This window comes from Neomonachus schauinslandi, chromosome 11 (assembly GCF_002201575.2).
Source record: "Neomonachus schauinslandi chromosome 11, ASM220157v2, whole genome shotgun sequence".
Classification (NCBI taxonomy): Eukaryota; Metazoa; Chordata; class Mammalia; order Carnivora; family Phocidae; genus Neomonachus; species Neomonachus schauinslandi.
The window spans coordinates 53,152,933-53,170,208 of NC_058413.1; the positions used below are offsets into that span (position 1 = coordinate 53,152,933).

At 49.5% G+C, this 17,276-nt stretch overlaps 1 protein-coding gene across 1 annotated transcript in view; it reads right to left on the reverse strand.

The window, feature by feature from the left end:
* The window catches only part of FCHSD2 (FCH and double SH3 domains 2), a 303,207-nt gene extending 297,632 nt beyond the window's left edge, over positions 1-5,575 (reverse strand). The window contains exons 1-2 of the mRNA XM_021704593.1: positions 5,555-5,575; positions 3,731-3,828 (exon numbers count right to left, since the gene is read on the reverse strand). Coding sequence (XP_021560268.1) covers positions 3,731-3,828; positions 5,555-5,575 — 119 coding nt within the window. The remainder of the gene's footprint in view (positions 1-3,730; positions 3,829-5,554) is intronic.
* Between the last annotated feature and the right edge of the window lie 11,701 nt (positions 5,576-17,276).

Here is a 17,276-nt window from a genome sequence, read left to right on the forward strand (position 1 = left end):
TCTGCCTACTAACAATTTCTTTATCTTAAGAGAAGCTATTTGCACTGTTTTTGAGTGAATTCACACTAACTTAAATAAAGCATAATACTGGTTGGGGCATCGGTGAGAAGGACTACTATTTGTGGGGTTTTGGGGAGGAGGGTGATGGGAACCTCAAAAAAAGAAAAGCAGAGGCACCTGGCTGGCTCAGTCCCTATAGCATGCAACTCTTGATTTCCAGGTTGTGAGTTCAAGTACCACGTTGGGGGAAGAGATTACTTGAAAAAAAAAAAAAAAAGGAAAAGCAGCAAGCAAGATCTTTTACAATATAATACATATAAAAACTCAAGTTCAGAGATTTCTAATGAATTTTTAAATGTTGTTCTACTTGCTAGGACAGACCAGAAAAGCCAGACTACCCCCTTCCTCAAGCAACTAAAGTTATTATGAATATCAAAAGTATGCAATTTTCAACTTCCAATTCAATATTATCATTGAAAAACAAAAATCAGAAACCTAAACTCACCTTTTAGGAGGTAATATAGTATTCTGCTCACAACTACATAGGAGTGAAGGGATCCATTCCAATAATTTAATATAAAAGAAGAACATACAACATTCGAATAAAGAATGTACTAATTTTGGAACACCAACAATCTATATATTTATATATTATGTAAATACAGATATATTCAACATCAAATAGCACAGTACGTTGGTTTTTTTTAAAGATTTTTTTTTTTAATTCATTTGAGACACAGAGATACAGAAGAGAGAGAGAGCATGAGCAGGGGGAGAGGCAGAGGGAGAGGGAGAAGCAGGCTCCCCGCCGAGCCAGGAGCCCAATGCGGGGCTCGATGCGGGGCTCGATGCGGGGCTCGATGCGGGGCTCGATGCGGGGCTCGATCCCAGGACCCTGGGATCATGACCTGAGCCGAAGGCAGACGCTTAACCATCTGAGCCACCCAAGCGCCCCTAGCACGGTACATCTTAAAGTGCCCACATGAATCAAAGTATAACACAAGCCAAACAGACACCACTCTAGCCCCCTACAAACAGAGCAATAAAACATTTCACCTAAAAACAAGTAAGGTGCATTTAAATATAACCAGTTACATTCATTTAACAATTCTGACAGCCTAAACAAAGGGTACAAAGACACAAAAACGAATTAAGACTTACCCCCTGACTTCAAGGAATTCATATGAAGGGGGAAGCCAAAAGCATGTGCAAAATCAAAATCCTCTGAGATCACAGTGAACAATAACTTGCAAACTTAGTGGCAACCATTAATTTGCCAGGTGACAAAGTGGGAGGAAGGGTATCAGCAGGCAAACAGAACAGCACATATAAAGGCATGAATGTACAGAGCACAATTAGATAACTAGAAGTCCTGAGTGGCCAGGGCAAAGGGAATAAGAAGGAAGGATGAATAAGCATGAAATGGCAGTAATTACACCAGGAAAGGAAGCTTGTGGCTAGGATGCAGAGGGCCATATAAGCTACAACAAGATGTGTAGTCTTTATCTAGAAGGCCATAGAGAACGCAGTATATAATAAACAATGTGTTTTTTTTTAAGATTTTATTTATTTATTTGACACAGAGAGAGTGAGAGAGAGAGCACAAGCAGGGGGAGCTGCAAGCAGAGGGAGAGGGAGAAGCAGGCTCCCCTATGAGCAGGGAGCCCGATGTGGGGCTCGATCCCAGGACCCCGAGATCATGACCTGAGCCAAAGGCAGCCGCTTCACCAACTGAGCCACCCCATAAACAATGTTTTTAGAAAGCTAACTGGTGGGGCGCCTGGGTGGCTCAGTCGGTGAAGCATCTGCCTTCGGCTCAGGTCATGATCTCAGGGTCCTGAGATCAAGTCCGGACTCCCTGCTCAACTTCTCCCTCTTCCTCTGCTCCTCCCCCGTGCTCCTGCGTGTGCTCTCTCTCGATCAAATAAATAAAATCTTTAAAAAAGAAAAGAAAAGGAAAGAAAGCTAACTGGTGACAATGTGGAAGACAGACTTAAAAGAAGAGATTGAGGGGTAGGAGATATGAGAACACTACTGCAACAGTTAGGATATTATTGCAATAACGCAAGTGAAATGTGATGGGGTCGGCAATAATACAAACAACTAAATAACAGAAGCAGAATAACCTACATCAACTTAGCAGTGACTGTGTGTCCCTATCCTTGACCATAAGCTCAGGTACCAAGGTATAGGCAATAGGGGAAAAAAAGAAAAGAATGTAAACAAGAAGTCTTTAGAAGATATAATCACAGGACTTAATGACCACTGACCTTCCATACCCCACAGGGAATTTTCACTTACACACTAAGTTGGCCTTTCTAAACTGCTTCTGAAAATTTATTACTTTCTTCACTTAGAGATTTCTACTAAAATACCTTATTTCACTTAATAGATGTTTAAAACTTTTCATTTTTAACCTTATGAAGAATTCCAGGTATTTTGCACAGGAATTATTTAAGTCTAAAAATTTCCCTGTGGCCACATGAAAAACAAAAAGAAACAAATGCAGAATTAAAATAGAATACTTCCCGGTGAGAAAACAATGATCTTGGTATTTCCAACTTTGGATAAGACTAAATATATATGCCCTAGTTAGAAGTAGACAGTAGAAATAGTCACAGATAGTACCTAAATTAAATATGGGGCAGGAAAAAAGGAACTCTTTAAAATCTTTGGGCTCCAAACAATTCGGCTACCCAAACACATAATTTTATTATAACAACACACAGTTCATATTTTTCATGAAATCAACATGAGGTTATGCACCACAGGAGAAAACAGGCAACTGACAGAGCTTACAGACCCAACTCCAATTTGATAAATGTGTTACTAAAGGGAATTAAGAATTGTAGCCACTCGGGCACCTGGGTGGCTCAGTTGTTAAGCGTCTGCCTTCGGCTCAGGTCATGATCCCAGGTTCCTGGGGTCGAGTCCCACATGGGGCTCCCTGCTCTGCGGGAAGCCTGCTTCTCCCTCTCCCACTCCCCCTGCTTGTGTTCCCTCTCTCTCTCTGTCAAATAAATAAATAAAATCTTAAAAAAAAAAAAAAAAGAATTGTAGCCACTCTGTTTCAACATGCAAATTATCTTCCATCCTTTATAAAAATATGTTTGTTGAGCTCTCAATTTGTATTACAGGATTGTTAAAACAGTGGTCTCTCTTTCAATAAAATGAGTCATGCTTCCCTCTATAAAGATACTGATTTTCACAATGCTTAGGAATACAGGTAACTTTAATGAAAAAATATGATACACATTTTGCACTAAATTTAATGTTCAAAGAGAAAATTATATTTGTCATGTTCTAACAAATAGTGCTAGTGTGCAATCATCTGAGGTTGACAGGCTCACCCCCAGATATTAACCATTAACCAGAGGTGTCAGTTTAAAAATCTCTGTGAAATCACTAAGGTCAGTAAATGTTACAATTCAGTGGAAAAATTATTTAAATAAGAATTTCTACTTTAATCATTATAATTTGACTAATAAATTTTTAAGATCCTTGTTTTTTTCATGATAGTATATGTAAGTTATAGGTCCCGCCACTAAAGGAAAAAAAAAGTTTGTATTGCGTTAGTTCCAGTTATAATTTCTAGCTGAGTCAAAGCTCTAACAGCCTTAAAGCAGGAAATCCAAAAGGAAATTCCATCATCAGTTCCTGGGGCTTGGTAATTCAATGGTTCTTTGAAACAAAGATATAAAAGTTCTCAAACTATTTACTATAACCTTACCTCATATCTTCAAGTAAATCACATTCTGCTTGATGTTTGGCTTGAAGTTTTGTCATCTGCTCAACTTGAGTGTTCTTCAGTTCTTGTGTAACTTTCACCTAAAATATACCATATATTATGAAGGCCATACTGCAACTTTAACAACAAAGTACTTAAGCAAAATACTTAATACCCGTCAGAATATATACCTCTTGCTCACTTCTCCCCTAAAGGCCATAAATCCATTATTAGCCACCTAATTTTGTTTACTGAGGACACTTAATAAGAAATCTAGCCAAATATCCTGAAAGAGGTTAAATGAAAGTAAAAGAGTATAAAAATTACAGATTAAGGAGGTGCAAAATAAACTGCCAGTCATTCCTTTTCATGCACAAGCTCAGTACATAATGTAGTAGGTCTTCTTAGAGTTTGAAGAGTCTGTCTTCTATTTCTTCCAAAAAAGATTCAAAGATTTTAACCACCAGGAGAGGTGAGCTGAGTATAGATGGCAGAAGTGACTATAAGAATGCCTAATGTATAATGGCCAAAATTTACACAATCATGAAATTATATGCATAAATTGACTACATAAATTATTCCATAATGGCTGCGAGAAAGCACAGTGTCTCAGGATGATGCCAACTCGCTGACAGCGCATCAAATCACAATCTCTTTCTCACAAAGGAGAAAGCAAAAGTGACCTTCCAGCATGTGCAGTGCTTTTAAGCCGCCCCAGCAAGCCGGTCCCCGTGGCGGCTCCACTTCAAACAGAACAGCAAATGCAAGCTGTCCAGTGCCTCGCCAGCCAGGCCTGGACCCCAGGGTTCCAGGTTACAGTGGGCCTGGAATCCCCGCCGCCGCGGAGCCGGGCTAACTCGGAGGGATGGGGGTACATGTGTGAAAGAAAAGAGTCACTTAACTGGAGAAACCCGGATTAAGAAAGAGAAAAAGAAGCAGCAGACACGAGCGAGTTAGGCATTCGGCAAATGTTTGCCCACGAGGGGAGGACAGAACAGCCTTCTCCACCCAATGCCCTGAGTAGACAGTAATCATCTGCAGGATTAAAAAGACAAGGACACAGCCTCAGCCCTTGGGAACGCTGGGGAAGAGGGCAGTGAAACAGTTCTCGAAGGGCGCAGGGGGGAGCCGCTGACACGCCGAGAGCACCCGTCACTCCCACCCCAAGCCCAGATCGCGGTGCACACGCCACACACTGCCCGGTTCTCGCTCTCCGGGGGCAGCACCACCGCCTCCCGGCCCCCTAGCTGGAGGGCCGGGACACGATTGGGTGTGGGGGGAGAAAGGCTTAATTTGTTTTCCCCTGGGGTGGGGGGAGGTGACTAGTCCAACTTCTTTTCGGCCGCCCCGTGGGAAATGCAGGCCGAACCTTACGGCTAGGCTGGAAACAAATTCCCTGAAAATTATCAAATGGGCGAGGGTGGCGACAAGCTGCTGGAGGGCTCAAACCTGGCGCAGACTAAACAATCACACAAGCACAGGCTCTGCAAAGCTGCAGGGGCTCCCCGCCTCCCCTCGGTGCAGCCCCGAGAATGCACTTTGCAGCGAGCAGCACTGCCATGCGCGCGCACACACACAAATGCACACGCGAAACTCTTGTGAAAGGTCTAGGGGTCTCCCGTGCGGTGGAGGGGACGAGCCTGGGCCGCCCCTTCGTCGGAAAGACACCTCATTCGCGTGGCCCTCGCCTGGAGCCGGCGGCAACTCAGTGACAAGCCCGAGGCGACGGCGGTCACGGCCCCTTGCGGAAAGGGGGAGGGGGCGCCCCAGCCGCGTCCCTTGTACACATCCCTCCCAAACCCCAAAGCCCCCCAGCTGCACCCTCACCTTCCTCGGCGGCGGCTGCATGATGCTGAAGGAACATCAATCCTCCCCCGACGGCGGCGTCAGCTAGGACGAGGAGATGGGGGGCCGTGAGGAGTGGCGGCTCGGCAAGCGTGTGTGTGTGTGTGTGTGTGTGTGTGTAAGGAGAGTCTGAGAACGAGGACTCGCCCGGCAGGGAGCAAAGCAAGGCCGGCGGGCGGCTGGAGGACCCGGGTCGGAGGGCGAATGTGAAGAGAAGAAGCAGGAGCGCCGGGAAGGCCTGGGGCTCCGGCGGCCCGGGGGTGTGTGAGGGAAGGAGGCGGAGACCGCGAGGGGGCGGGGGCCCAGGAGCCGGGGCGCAGGGTCTCCTAGCTCGCCGAGCGGCTCTCGAGCAGCAGCGTCGTCTCGCTCCCCGCCCGCCCGCGCCGCAGCTCCTCGCAGACGCGGCCCCCCGCCCCCACTCAAGCAGCCCAGCCCAGCCCTCGCTGGGCCCGACGCCCCCGCCCGGCCCGGGGAGGTGGAACGCGGTGCCGCGCTCTCGGCTTCGGCTCCTCCACTCGGGCCGCGGGAATTTCCGGCCCCACCGTGTGGCGCAGCGCCCCGCTCCGGCGGCAGAAGGGACAACTCAGTCCAGAGCCGGGTTCCAGGGGCTGGGCCACGCTGTAGGGAGGGAGCTTGGCCGCGGCGCGGGGTTTCGGATCTGGGCGGGGGACGTGGGGGAACTAACGGATCGGTCGGCGAATAGGAGGGGTAGAAACGCTAGTGGAGCACGGATATCCCCCCGTTGTCTCCGAGAGTGGCACGTTCCAAACGCCTCCTGTCCTCCCTCCCCCACACCGAGAGCCAGCCGGGGGCTTCACGCGCGCTTTCCCGCCAGGCGACCGGGCGCGCGCCTCCGATCGGGGCCGCGCACGTGGGCGGGAGAGGGCTCTGCGCCGACGCACGCGCACAAGCCGCCCCCGCGTCCTGCCGGCTTTTGGGCTGCAATGTTTCTGTGTGTATGTGTGTCTCTGTGTGTGTAAGGGGACGACTCTCAGAGTGAAGTTTTTACAGTGGCGCGGAGGGTAGTATGCCTGTGGCAGTAGGGGAGTTCCGTTTTTTACTTCTTTTCGGTCTTCCAACACCCCTCTCTGGCGAGCGAATGCGCTGGCCAGAGAGGCAAGCGTGCGGGGGCGAACATGGACAAGTTCTTCCTCAGCCGGCCACAGGTGCCTGCTGCGGGGGCGGGGAAGGGGGATGTCTAGTTGCCCTGCAAAGAAGAAAACGGCTCTCTGCTACAGGGCATTCACGTCAAAGAGCACGGACTCTGTGCTGGAAGGGAACCGTGAGGTCGTTAAGACCAGGACCCCAATTCACAAATGGGGAGGCTAGTGCCCATAGAAGAGGAGAGACTTTTAGTAGGCCACACAGCAAGACTAGACTCTCTGGGTCACGAAGGGTTCTATGGGTCATTAAAAAAAAAAGGTGCAGGTGATAACCATGAGGAAAAGTAGCGGAGGCAGCAGGGGCAAAGGAAGAAGCTCGTTTGGGTAGTCAGGACCTCTGGGTGTCAGTCCACTCTGCCTCTGACTGGCTGGGTGAGCTCTGCCTTCCTCATCCGTCAGGGAGGCTATTCATCCAGGCAGCCCCGTTCACCCACGTTCCTGCCCTGTCCAGACCATCTGGGGGTAGGGGTATCAGCCTCTCTTGAGGTCCTTAAGAGAATGAAAATACCTCTTCCGGAGCCACACGGATGTGTGGAGGGTGAACTAGATCGCCCCACGGTTTCATCAGAAGTTAGGGTCCCAGACACCTGTTTCTCAGAAGTGTAGTCAGGCAAAAGAGGAAAGTGCCTGAGGCCACAAGTGGCCAGAAATTGGGAAGATGGAACTTGAATCCAGGTTGTTCACACTGAATTACCTAGATTCTTGTACAGGAAGGTGATAGAATCAGAGCTATGCATGAGTCAGATTGTGTAGGAACTAGGAGATCAGGCTTGTGTTTTCTAGTTTCCTTGAGGCTATTCAAAAGTCAGCCCTTCACCAGAGTCCTCAATCACTTATCAGGGAAGGCCTGGGGCAGTGGAACAGGTGGGCGGAGCCCCAGCTCCCTGACAGCTGTGGGGCAGCAAGCAGTTAGAGCTCAGGCCAGAGGTAGCCGGGCTGAGCTCCAATCTCAGCTTCAGCACCAATTCATTGTGAGGCTTTGAGCTAATCAGTTTCACTGCTTTCGGCCTTTCTCACATGTAAAATGGGGATATAATACCAGCGCTGCAGGCTTGTTGTATTAAATAGAATTTCTTCTACCACAGGGCCTGGTACACAGTCAGTGTTCAATAAATGCTTACAGATTCATCGTTCATTCAAAAGATATTTGCTAAGATCCTGCTTTGTGCCAAGCCTTGTGCCAGACACTGGGGATACAGAGGTTAGCAAGACAGAATCTGCCTCAGCCTTCAGCAAGGCTGAGTTTCAGACCAGCCATTCCATGAATGCTGGAGGGGGAGTGGGGGAGGGGTAACAGTGCTTCCCCAGATGCGGTGTCATGCACACAGAAGGTGCTTAACAAAGATCTGCGGGATCTTAGTCCTGGGTGCAACTAGTCTGGCCCAGAGATTATCCTCCCTTCACCTCTCTTTTCTGGAGGTGAGGACTAGGAGTATAAAATTGCTAGATGTTGGGAGCTTTGGGATCCAGCCTCTACCATTGATAAGCCGGGCCTTTTCTGGGTCTTGGTCCCCAACTATGGAATAAAGTAAGTGAATGAGCCTGGAACTTAGTAGGCTCTTCACAGATGAAGTACAACCCTGGGGCTCTATTTTGTGGAGTTAGGGGGGCATCCTCCACCTGATCTGCCATTATTCTAAAACCAGGAACAGCATAGGCTTTCTGGGATGACTTCCTTTGGAGGTATGATAAAAAGCTAAGGGGCAACACCAGATGACCTGCTAACTGCTTTTTCAAAAATGTGTTTGTTTTTTTGTTTTAAATGTGTTTAACATTTACTAGGTGACTTTCCCAAACTCCAAACTTTCCTATTACTTTTCTGAGCTTATCTTCCCTATAATCCTGTGAGACTGTTATTTTATTCATTTTACAAATGAGGAACTGGAGACTCAGTGAAGGTAAGTAATTTGCCCTGAAGTGATGGATTTGGGACCAGAATCCAGTTCTCCCATTTGCCTCTTGTTCAAAGGAAATGAGAGAGTTCACCCAGGAAAAAAAGCAGACTCAGGAGAATACAATCCATATATTCCAAACTCTACAGGGATGGGGAAAGGGATTTCTATGATTTAGGTAAGCCTGACTTAAAACGTACTCCTTTGAATGAGGCTGGGAACTTCCAGAGCCTTGCTCCTGCAGTGCAGATAAGCGCTGTTACCAGATGTAAAATCTCTTGAGATTCTTTGAGGTAATGCCACAGAGCTGTCCTGTGGCCACAGAGCAGCATGCATTATGGCCCCAGAGACAGAACTGGGACAGGTCTCAGCTGCATCTAAGGAAGGTTTTCCAGGCAGAGGTGCCCCTAGAGGGGGTGAGCTCCCCCATCCCTGGGGCAGTGCAAGTAGCTGTTGGCTCCTTTCCACCAAGGAGGCCACAGATGGGATTCTCACCCTGGGAAGGAATTAATAACAGCTACCATTTATTTTGCCTCTTCTATGTTTCAGGCATTGAAGTAGGCATGTTATTTACATTATTTCTAACCTTCACAACTTCTCATGGTACATATGACCCCATTTCACAGATTTCACAGACTGAAGATCAGAAGCAAAATGACCAGCCCAAGGTCACATAGCTAGGACAGGAGAGCTAAGGCCTGGCCCCGGCTCCCTCTGGCTCTGAAGCTATGCTCTTCTTCCAGCATGCATGCTGCTGTACAATCTCCCAGAAGGAACATAATTCTAAATTTAAGTGAGAGCCAGGATTAGAAGCTGGCCTAGAGGGGGCATATGAGTAGGCATTGGAAGATGAGCTATTCCAATATTCCACAGGGCTCCCAGGAGAAACTCCAGGGATGTGAAGTGGGCAGCAGCCCTTGAGCATGACTAGAATGTAAATAGCACCCCACCACGGTTCAGAGTGGCCACCCAGGACAGACTGGCACTCCATCCAAGGCTCTAGAGAAGGCAGCCACCATCCCATATGCCCATACTGCACCAAGTCACCTCCCACCCTCCTTGTAGCTAGGTTCACAGCCCTCTCTACTCCCTTTCCTGCTCTATCATTATCCCCCACTCACATTGGTGCAGGCTGCTCAGGAATACCTGTTAGCCCATCCAGATGCTAGCTATTCCTTGTTTGAGCCCCACTGAGGCTACCTGGCTACATTGCTGCAAATAATGCAGTCTGTGGACCCTACCCCCATTTACCTCCCTACTACTCTAGTTACCTTTCTCCCTGTATTTCCACTCCCCGCCCTCCTCTTCACATACACATACCAGCTTTTTCTCCTGCCTGAGCTAATCCCCTCAACACAGCCCTCTGGTAAGCCTGGTGTGGGAGCGTGCCTCCATTAGTCCTCTCTCAAGACAGAGAATCACAGCCCACTCAAAGAGGTTTCAAGATCAGTGACCAGCAGAAGAGGGCGGCGGCTCCCTAGGACACAAAGTGATTTTGTGGCAGAACTAGACCTTGGATTCTATCTAGCATCACTCAACAAGTCCCTTCTTCTGGGCTCAGTCATAAGCAGGTCTCTGGGGTAAGACCCAGGTCCTGCACTCCAGGAACTCCCAATCTCAACACATGGACCAAAGGTCATAGCCATGAATCCAGAACATGCAGGGTCAGGAGAGTCATAGGGACCCAGATTCCACCTGGTGGTAGTATGGGGTCTAAGGTCAGAGGTAGGTCCCTGAGAGGCAGGCACTGGGACAGGGAATTATCTGGTCAGCTGGTGCCAGGGAGTGTTACAGCTTGGGTGGGGGTGAGGGACAGCCAGTCCCAGGGCTATAGTAGGAGCTGAGAGTCACATGGTTTTGATATGAGGAAGCAGGAAACCAAGGTCTTTGCCAGCCACTTGCTGAATGTGACCTTTTGGGCACAGCTATGTGATCTGTAAAGAACTGAGGAGCTATGTATGCTAGGGACTGCCCATCTTGGGACACATCAGGGAAGCTTGAGTGACTGCCTATGTGGGACACCAACAAGGGCCTTCCCACTGGGAGCTGCATTGTGATCACAACTCTGTGAAACTTGGACTGATGGATAAAACAGTCAGGATTGGGAGGAGGATTGACATCGCAGGGACTTGGGGTCAGGTAAACCTGGGTGAGATGTTTGGTTCCTCTTCTGCCTAGCTTTGAGTTCTTGACCAAGTTCTGAAATCTCTTCAACTGAGTTCCTTTGTCCTTAAAAGGGGAATAATGACTTCTTGCAGGGTTGTGGTGGGAATTAAATGGGAATGTTTACATAAAATGCCTGCAACCATACTGGCCCACCAATGTGAGCTTCCTTTGTGTGTGCATGTGTTTTCCTTCAGTTTCCCTTCGTTTTGTTCTGGTTTTGTTTGTAAAAGTAAAAAAAACAAAACACAAAAAGAGGAATTCCCATGGGAGGGTGTTGACCCAGCTACAGTCCCAGCTTTGCCCCTGACTCATTGTGAAGACCCGGGAAGTCCCAGTCCTCCTTCAACCTTCATTTCCTCATCTGGAACACAGGGACTTCCACCAGGGAGTTTCTTCAAAGCCCAGCCTGAAGGCTTGAGACACCACCCCTTTGAGAGTCCCTTCCGTGTAGAGGACCCCCAGGTTGAACGGGGCGGCGGGGAATTGGGGTCAGGCAGTGACCAGGGGAAGGAGATGGGAGTTGTAGGGGAGGGACAGCAGCATGGGGAGGTGGCAGCTCTGTGACCACTGTACGCTGGTCTATGAAACTCAGCTTGGGAAGCCTGCTGCCTATTTTCCCACAGCCTGCCCAGTTAAGGCCAAAACAAAACACGCTTGTCTGCTCCCCGCCGGAGGGCAGTGGGCCAAAATGAGTGTCCTGGAGGGCTGGCAGATGCCCTGGCATCCTGCCTCTCCTCCCTGGGCACCCGCCCTTCCCCTGTCTGCAGCACATCCACACACCCATGGCCTGTGGCCTGTGGCCTGTGGCCTGGGTGAGCTGAGCACCGCCCTCAGCCAAAACTGGCCCAGGCTGCAGAGAGGAGCTTCCCCAGGACCTGTCCTCCCCCCTCTCATTTTCAGGGCTCCTAAATGGACACTCCAACACTTAAGCCTGCCTGTCTTTCTGGTCCAGCCTTGGCCCCGAGATATGATCTAATTCTCACCATGCTGCTGTGGGCAGAGCGTGTGGCATCAGAAGCTGGGAGCTGCTGTCAGTCGCTACGGGAGGGAATTCCCTGGCTCAGGAAAGCTCTTCCAGAGCAAGGGAGCAGGTGGCGCGTCTCCCTGAAGAGACAGACACCGCCAACGCGACAGGCAGAGCCAATCCTGGGGTGAGAAGCCTCACATCCGCCACCCCCGCCTTCTCTCTGATGCTTGTCTACACTGGGCACAGTAATAATAATAGCTTATACTTTATAATAGTTACTATGTGTCAGCATTCACATGAATAATTTAATTCTCACAACAACTTTGAAGTAGGTACTATTATTAGCCCCAGTTTACCCTAAGGTCATACAGCCAATAGGTGGCAACCTGAGATTTCTACCCAATTAATCAGGCCCAGGGTCTATGCCAATCTGTCACCAGAAAATGGTAGCCCCCCTAAAACCCAAGTCCAAACTCGGAATGTGGCAAAATGTTTGCACTGATACCCTACAATCCAAGCATTTACCCAGACTCGCCCGAAGCTGGAGAATCACCTAGGGCTGCTTGTTTAAAACAGAGGGCCCTCCTCTGAGGATTCAGTAGGTTTGTCTCCGTTCATCTCTCAAATGGGGTTTCAGTTCCCCACCCTGTCCCATCTCTAAGTGCTGCTGTGTATTGAGCCCGTGTATCTGTACCAGCTTTGCTTGGGTGTGAGGAGCTGTTTACAAGCACACCCACTAGCTCCTAATAATAGCTATAATAACAATAGCTGACGTTTCTTGCATGCCTATGAAGTACCAGGCGCAGCTCTGAGGGCTTTGACTGTGTTAACCTGTTGATTCTCACAACACCCCCATTACTTGACTTTAAGGATGGAGAAACTGAGGCTCAGAGAGGATAAGTAACTTGCCCGTGATTGCACAATTAGTAAGAAGCAGGATTTGAACCCAGATGTCCCTACTCCAGTGTCCAGAGGTTAACTACTCTATCACAGTTTCTGGACTCCCCCAGCCCCTCCCCTTGGGAGCTGGGCTGCCACAGTTGAGCATACGGTTACTGCACCTAGAGTGTTCAGGAAGGGAAGAATGGAAAATTAAGCTAATAGAGACAAGATTTAGAATCCCCTCACTATTGTTTGAGCCTGTATAAGAAATTCCAAAGCACGGAATCCAAGTGCTACAAGTTGCCCGTGGGGAAGGCTGCCTCTGTCTGAACCAGGGAACCCCAGGAGGCTGCCTTAGAAGTGGGCCTTGAGGCGTAGGAGGTAGACACTCCCAGGAGAGCAAACACCACAGGCTGGATGGGCTGAGCCATGTTTGGGGACAGTCTGAGTCTCCCAAGAAATGAGCCTACAAAGGTGGACTGCAGTCTTGGGAGTTCCGCTTGGATATTTGCTCTAAATTTTGAAAAGCGATCTTCCTTTATGATGTTTATCACACTCTGTAACGGGCATGTGTCTTGCTCATCTCACCCATCCTATCAATGCTTCCATCCCCACAGATCTCCGGAGGAGATCTTGTTTGTCAGTGTATCCCCAGCACCTAGGACAAGGCATGCTGGATGGATGGATTTGGAAGCCTCAAGTCCCAAAGGTTTACCAACCATGGAACATTAAGTGTGGGCAGCCAGATCACAGAAGAGAAGGCCCAGGACAGCACCCTAAGGAAGGGTGTGCCCGAGGGCCTGTGCAGACCTGTCTTCTGTACATATTTAGCCCTCTGTCCTCACACACTGCACTGGGCCTGTGACCTCACTGCTGCTCCTCCCAGGTGGAGGTCTGTGAGTGTGCTGACCAAAAAGGAGAGGATGGGCAGGTCTGAAAGACAAGGCACCTTGGGCTGGGTCACACTAACTCCATTGCCTTTCTTCCCAGCCCATTAGGCACTCAGCCTAGGGGCTTGGTTAAGAGCTTGGTCAAGTTTTAAGTCAGACTGACCACTTTGAATTTTGGCTCTGCTACTTTGTAGCTGTGTGGCCTTGACTGCATCATCTGGTTACTGCACACCTCTCCAACATCCTCTCATGTGGGTCCTGTGGCCCTGGGCCCAGCTCTCACTCTCTCTGGGCCTCAGTCACTATGGAAGTTGGGATGGTTACCCTTGAGGCCCCCCTGGCTCTATCATTCTCTAGTTCTGTAACAATCAAGACTAGACAGTGTTTTCTAAATGGTAACAAAATTAACATAAAGGTGAAGCTTGGTCTTTTCCCTCTGGGGCAGCCAGAGAAACCTTCTCCAACTCAGCACTGATCACAGAGAAATGACTGGGTGGAGGCCATAGGCATCATCCAAATATTGCATCTGGGTGACAATTTTTCAGGCATATCTGGAGATAGTTAATCTCTATTTTCACGACCCCCCCCCCCCCAGACCCTTGGCCCTACACGGTGCCCTAGGAGGCTGGGAACTTTGGGCCACATCACCAGGCCCCCTTGCCAACTGGGTTCCACTTGGGTTTGGAGAAATGAGAAACAACAGGACACCAGAGGATGAGAGAGAAGGGAGGTTGGGCTATTTCTCCCTCTGTTCCCTCCCTTCTTTGATGTCTTCCCCACTTCCTCCTTGATCCCATTCCTGCCAGGCAGCCCTACTTCTCACTGGGCTCCAATAACACGATTCCTGTCCCTCCTTCAGCCCTGGTCTCTGGGTGGGTGCCTCCCCATCCTGCTGTTTGTTCCCTTCACCTGCCCATATCTCAGTACAGCAGATCTTTCAGTAAATCTCTTCACTTGAACCTGAGAGGTGAATTGCTTCCTGCTGGCCTCCTGACGAATACAAGACCCTCTACCTGGATCTGCCTATTTGGCTCAATTAGTTCAACACATTTCCCAGAACAAAGAACCAACCAGCCTAGCCCATGAACAGCCCTCCCATGTGCCTGCGCTAGGGAAGGCATGTGTAACGTGGCTTCTTTGGGGGCCCCAGAGTCTGATTCTGGCTTCCTGTCACTCCTAAAGAACTCCTGTGGGCAGAGTCTGATGAGACAGAGGCACCTGCAGCAAGGGAACATTGACTGGGATGGTGAACCAAGACCACAGAACAAAACATGCCTCAAGACAGAGCATGGTTGCACCCCAGCTTCGGCAAGGTGGGTAGCAGGGCCGTGGGAAGCCAGGAACCTGCACCACTCAGGGCAGGCTTCCTGGAGGGCTGGGCAGGGCCTAGCTGGGAACCACAGGGTGCTGGAAAGGCAGGAAGAAGAGGGAGGAAAAGTTTAGTTCAGGAGACAGTTGAACAAAGACTTGGCAGGAGGAAGTGGGCTTCTTGAGGGCAGGAGTGAGGGGCAGACACTTGGTGGGGCACACAGTGGTCCGTGGCAGACTGTCCCTTGGCCTCCCTCAGGACATAGCCTCTCACCCTGCCCTAGCTGGGATCAGGCCTCCCACATTCCCTCACAGGGTATCCCACCTTCCCCCAGGTTGGGTTGCCTGTCCGCCCAACGGTTTCACTTCCCTTGCTAACCACACCTGCCCAGACCACAGCCATAGTTGGGCACAGGTTTCAGTTCTCATTTCCTCCATACCTCTGTAGGCTCCTAAAAAGTTTCAATTTCTCAACAGGAGTTAGGCCTGACACTGACGTAGGTAGCCTCGATCGTTTGTCACCACCTCTCCCCCAACCCGGTTCCTCTGCCCTCCTAGCAGCAAGAGCAAGCCTTCTGATAGGCTATTTTGACTGTGCACTCCTCTGTTCCAGACTCTTCTATGGCTCCCCCTGCCCTAGAAATTAAGCCCCTCATTCTTAACATGACGTTCCAGGCCCCTCACCGCAGGATTCCTGCCAGCCTACCTGACCTCATCAGCTTCACCATTTTAGACATGCTTTGTTCCCAGCACAACATATATATGCATTTTTCCAGAACTCAAGTTTTTTTAGCAGCTTCACGCTTCTGAATATGCTGTTCCCTCTGCTTTCAGCTTTTCCCCCTTTTCTCTGCCTGATAAATTCAAATTTACTTTGCAAGCCCCCCATCCCCCAAAACCCCTGCTTCCTCCTGCCATCAGGTCAAAATTAATGCTCCTGTTCTGGACAACCTTGTTCAGATCTTGATGACAGCATTAAGCTCTGGCTGACCAGACTTCTATTTAGTTATGTCTTTCTGAACTCCCTTTCCTTTCAAGTCTGGCCCAGCTGGACTGCTTTTTTGCTATGTGACCTTGGGCAAGTCACTTAACCTTCTCTGGAGCTCTCCCCAAGCCCCCAAGCTAGGTGAGGTGCTCTCTGTTGAGAGTTATTCAGCACCTGTATGTACGTTGATAATCGTGATTTACCCCATAATTCTGTAACTATCCCCCACCAGACTGAGTCCCTTGCTGGCAAGGTACCAGGCCAGATTTTCTTCCAACCAAATCGTCTCTGTATTCCCAATACCCACCCTTCCAGAAATACTTAGGGCACAGGCAAATTTAATCCCAATTCCATGTTTGCAAGTAGGGAAACTGAGCCCAAGGAGGCACCGAGATTTGCCCAAGGACGTGAACCAGCTTTAGGGCTTTTTTCTCTGCCCTCCCCCAAGTCCTTGGGCCCAGCCTACTCTCCAGGGATCTCCCCTGGCCTGTAGCCAACCTCTGGACCAGAGAACAGGCCTGCACGAGGCCTCACCTGTTGCTGTCCCATGGGCTTTCAAGGTAGAAGCTGCCAGATGCTCAGTTTTACTTCCCTCCTGGCTGCAGAGTGCTCTGAGCAACGGTCAGACCTCAGGCACTTCCGCTGTACTCGCAGCCAGGCTTCCTTTTCACTCCTTCCGTAAGCAGCAAGCATACCAAGGGCCACTGCCTCCATGCCAGCTCCTGGGGAGTTGTTTCTCCTTAGGGCCGCAGCCCAGACAGCTTTGTGGTGGACTTCCCCCAAGGACAGTCTCTACCCTTGGGAGTTTGTGGCAGAAAAGCCTCATTACCCCACACCCCAGAAGACTGGAGCCTGGACCTTGATGAAACCTCCTATGACCTGTATAGTTGGGGGATGAGAGGCCTCACGTGAAGAAACTTCTGCAGAATCATAAACTCTCAGAACCCTTGATGGAAGCCGTTCGTTTTTCAAAGAGGGAGACTGAGGCCCCAAAAGCGATTTTTCCCAGAGCAGAAATCCAGTGATCTACCCAGGAGCATTTATTTGACCCTGAACTAAATGATCCCAATCTGTGTTGCTCTTGAGTGCTTTTGCCGGTGTAATATTGCTTTGTTTTTCTCTCTCCCTTCTACTGGCCCGTCAAGTGATTCTCTCCCAGCGCCTCCTGCAACGGCAGCTTCTCGCCCCCAACAAGGCTGCCAACTAACCTTCAAACTGCTTCAACAAGATCGTCAAAGGCGTAACACCAACGTGTAAAATATGAGTAAATGGGTTCAGACCAAGTGCCTGAGGAACATCTTTGGGATACCCAGGGGCCTTTTATACTTAAAGTTTCTGTGGCCTTTCCTCAACAGAGACAAAAGCCCAGGGACAAAGATGGGGCTTGGGAATATATTTTCACTGCTCTTTATCAGTCCTTTTCCCCAGCTCACACTTAATCTACATGTGCT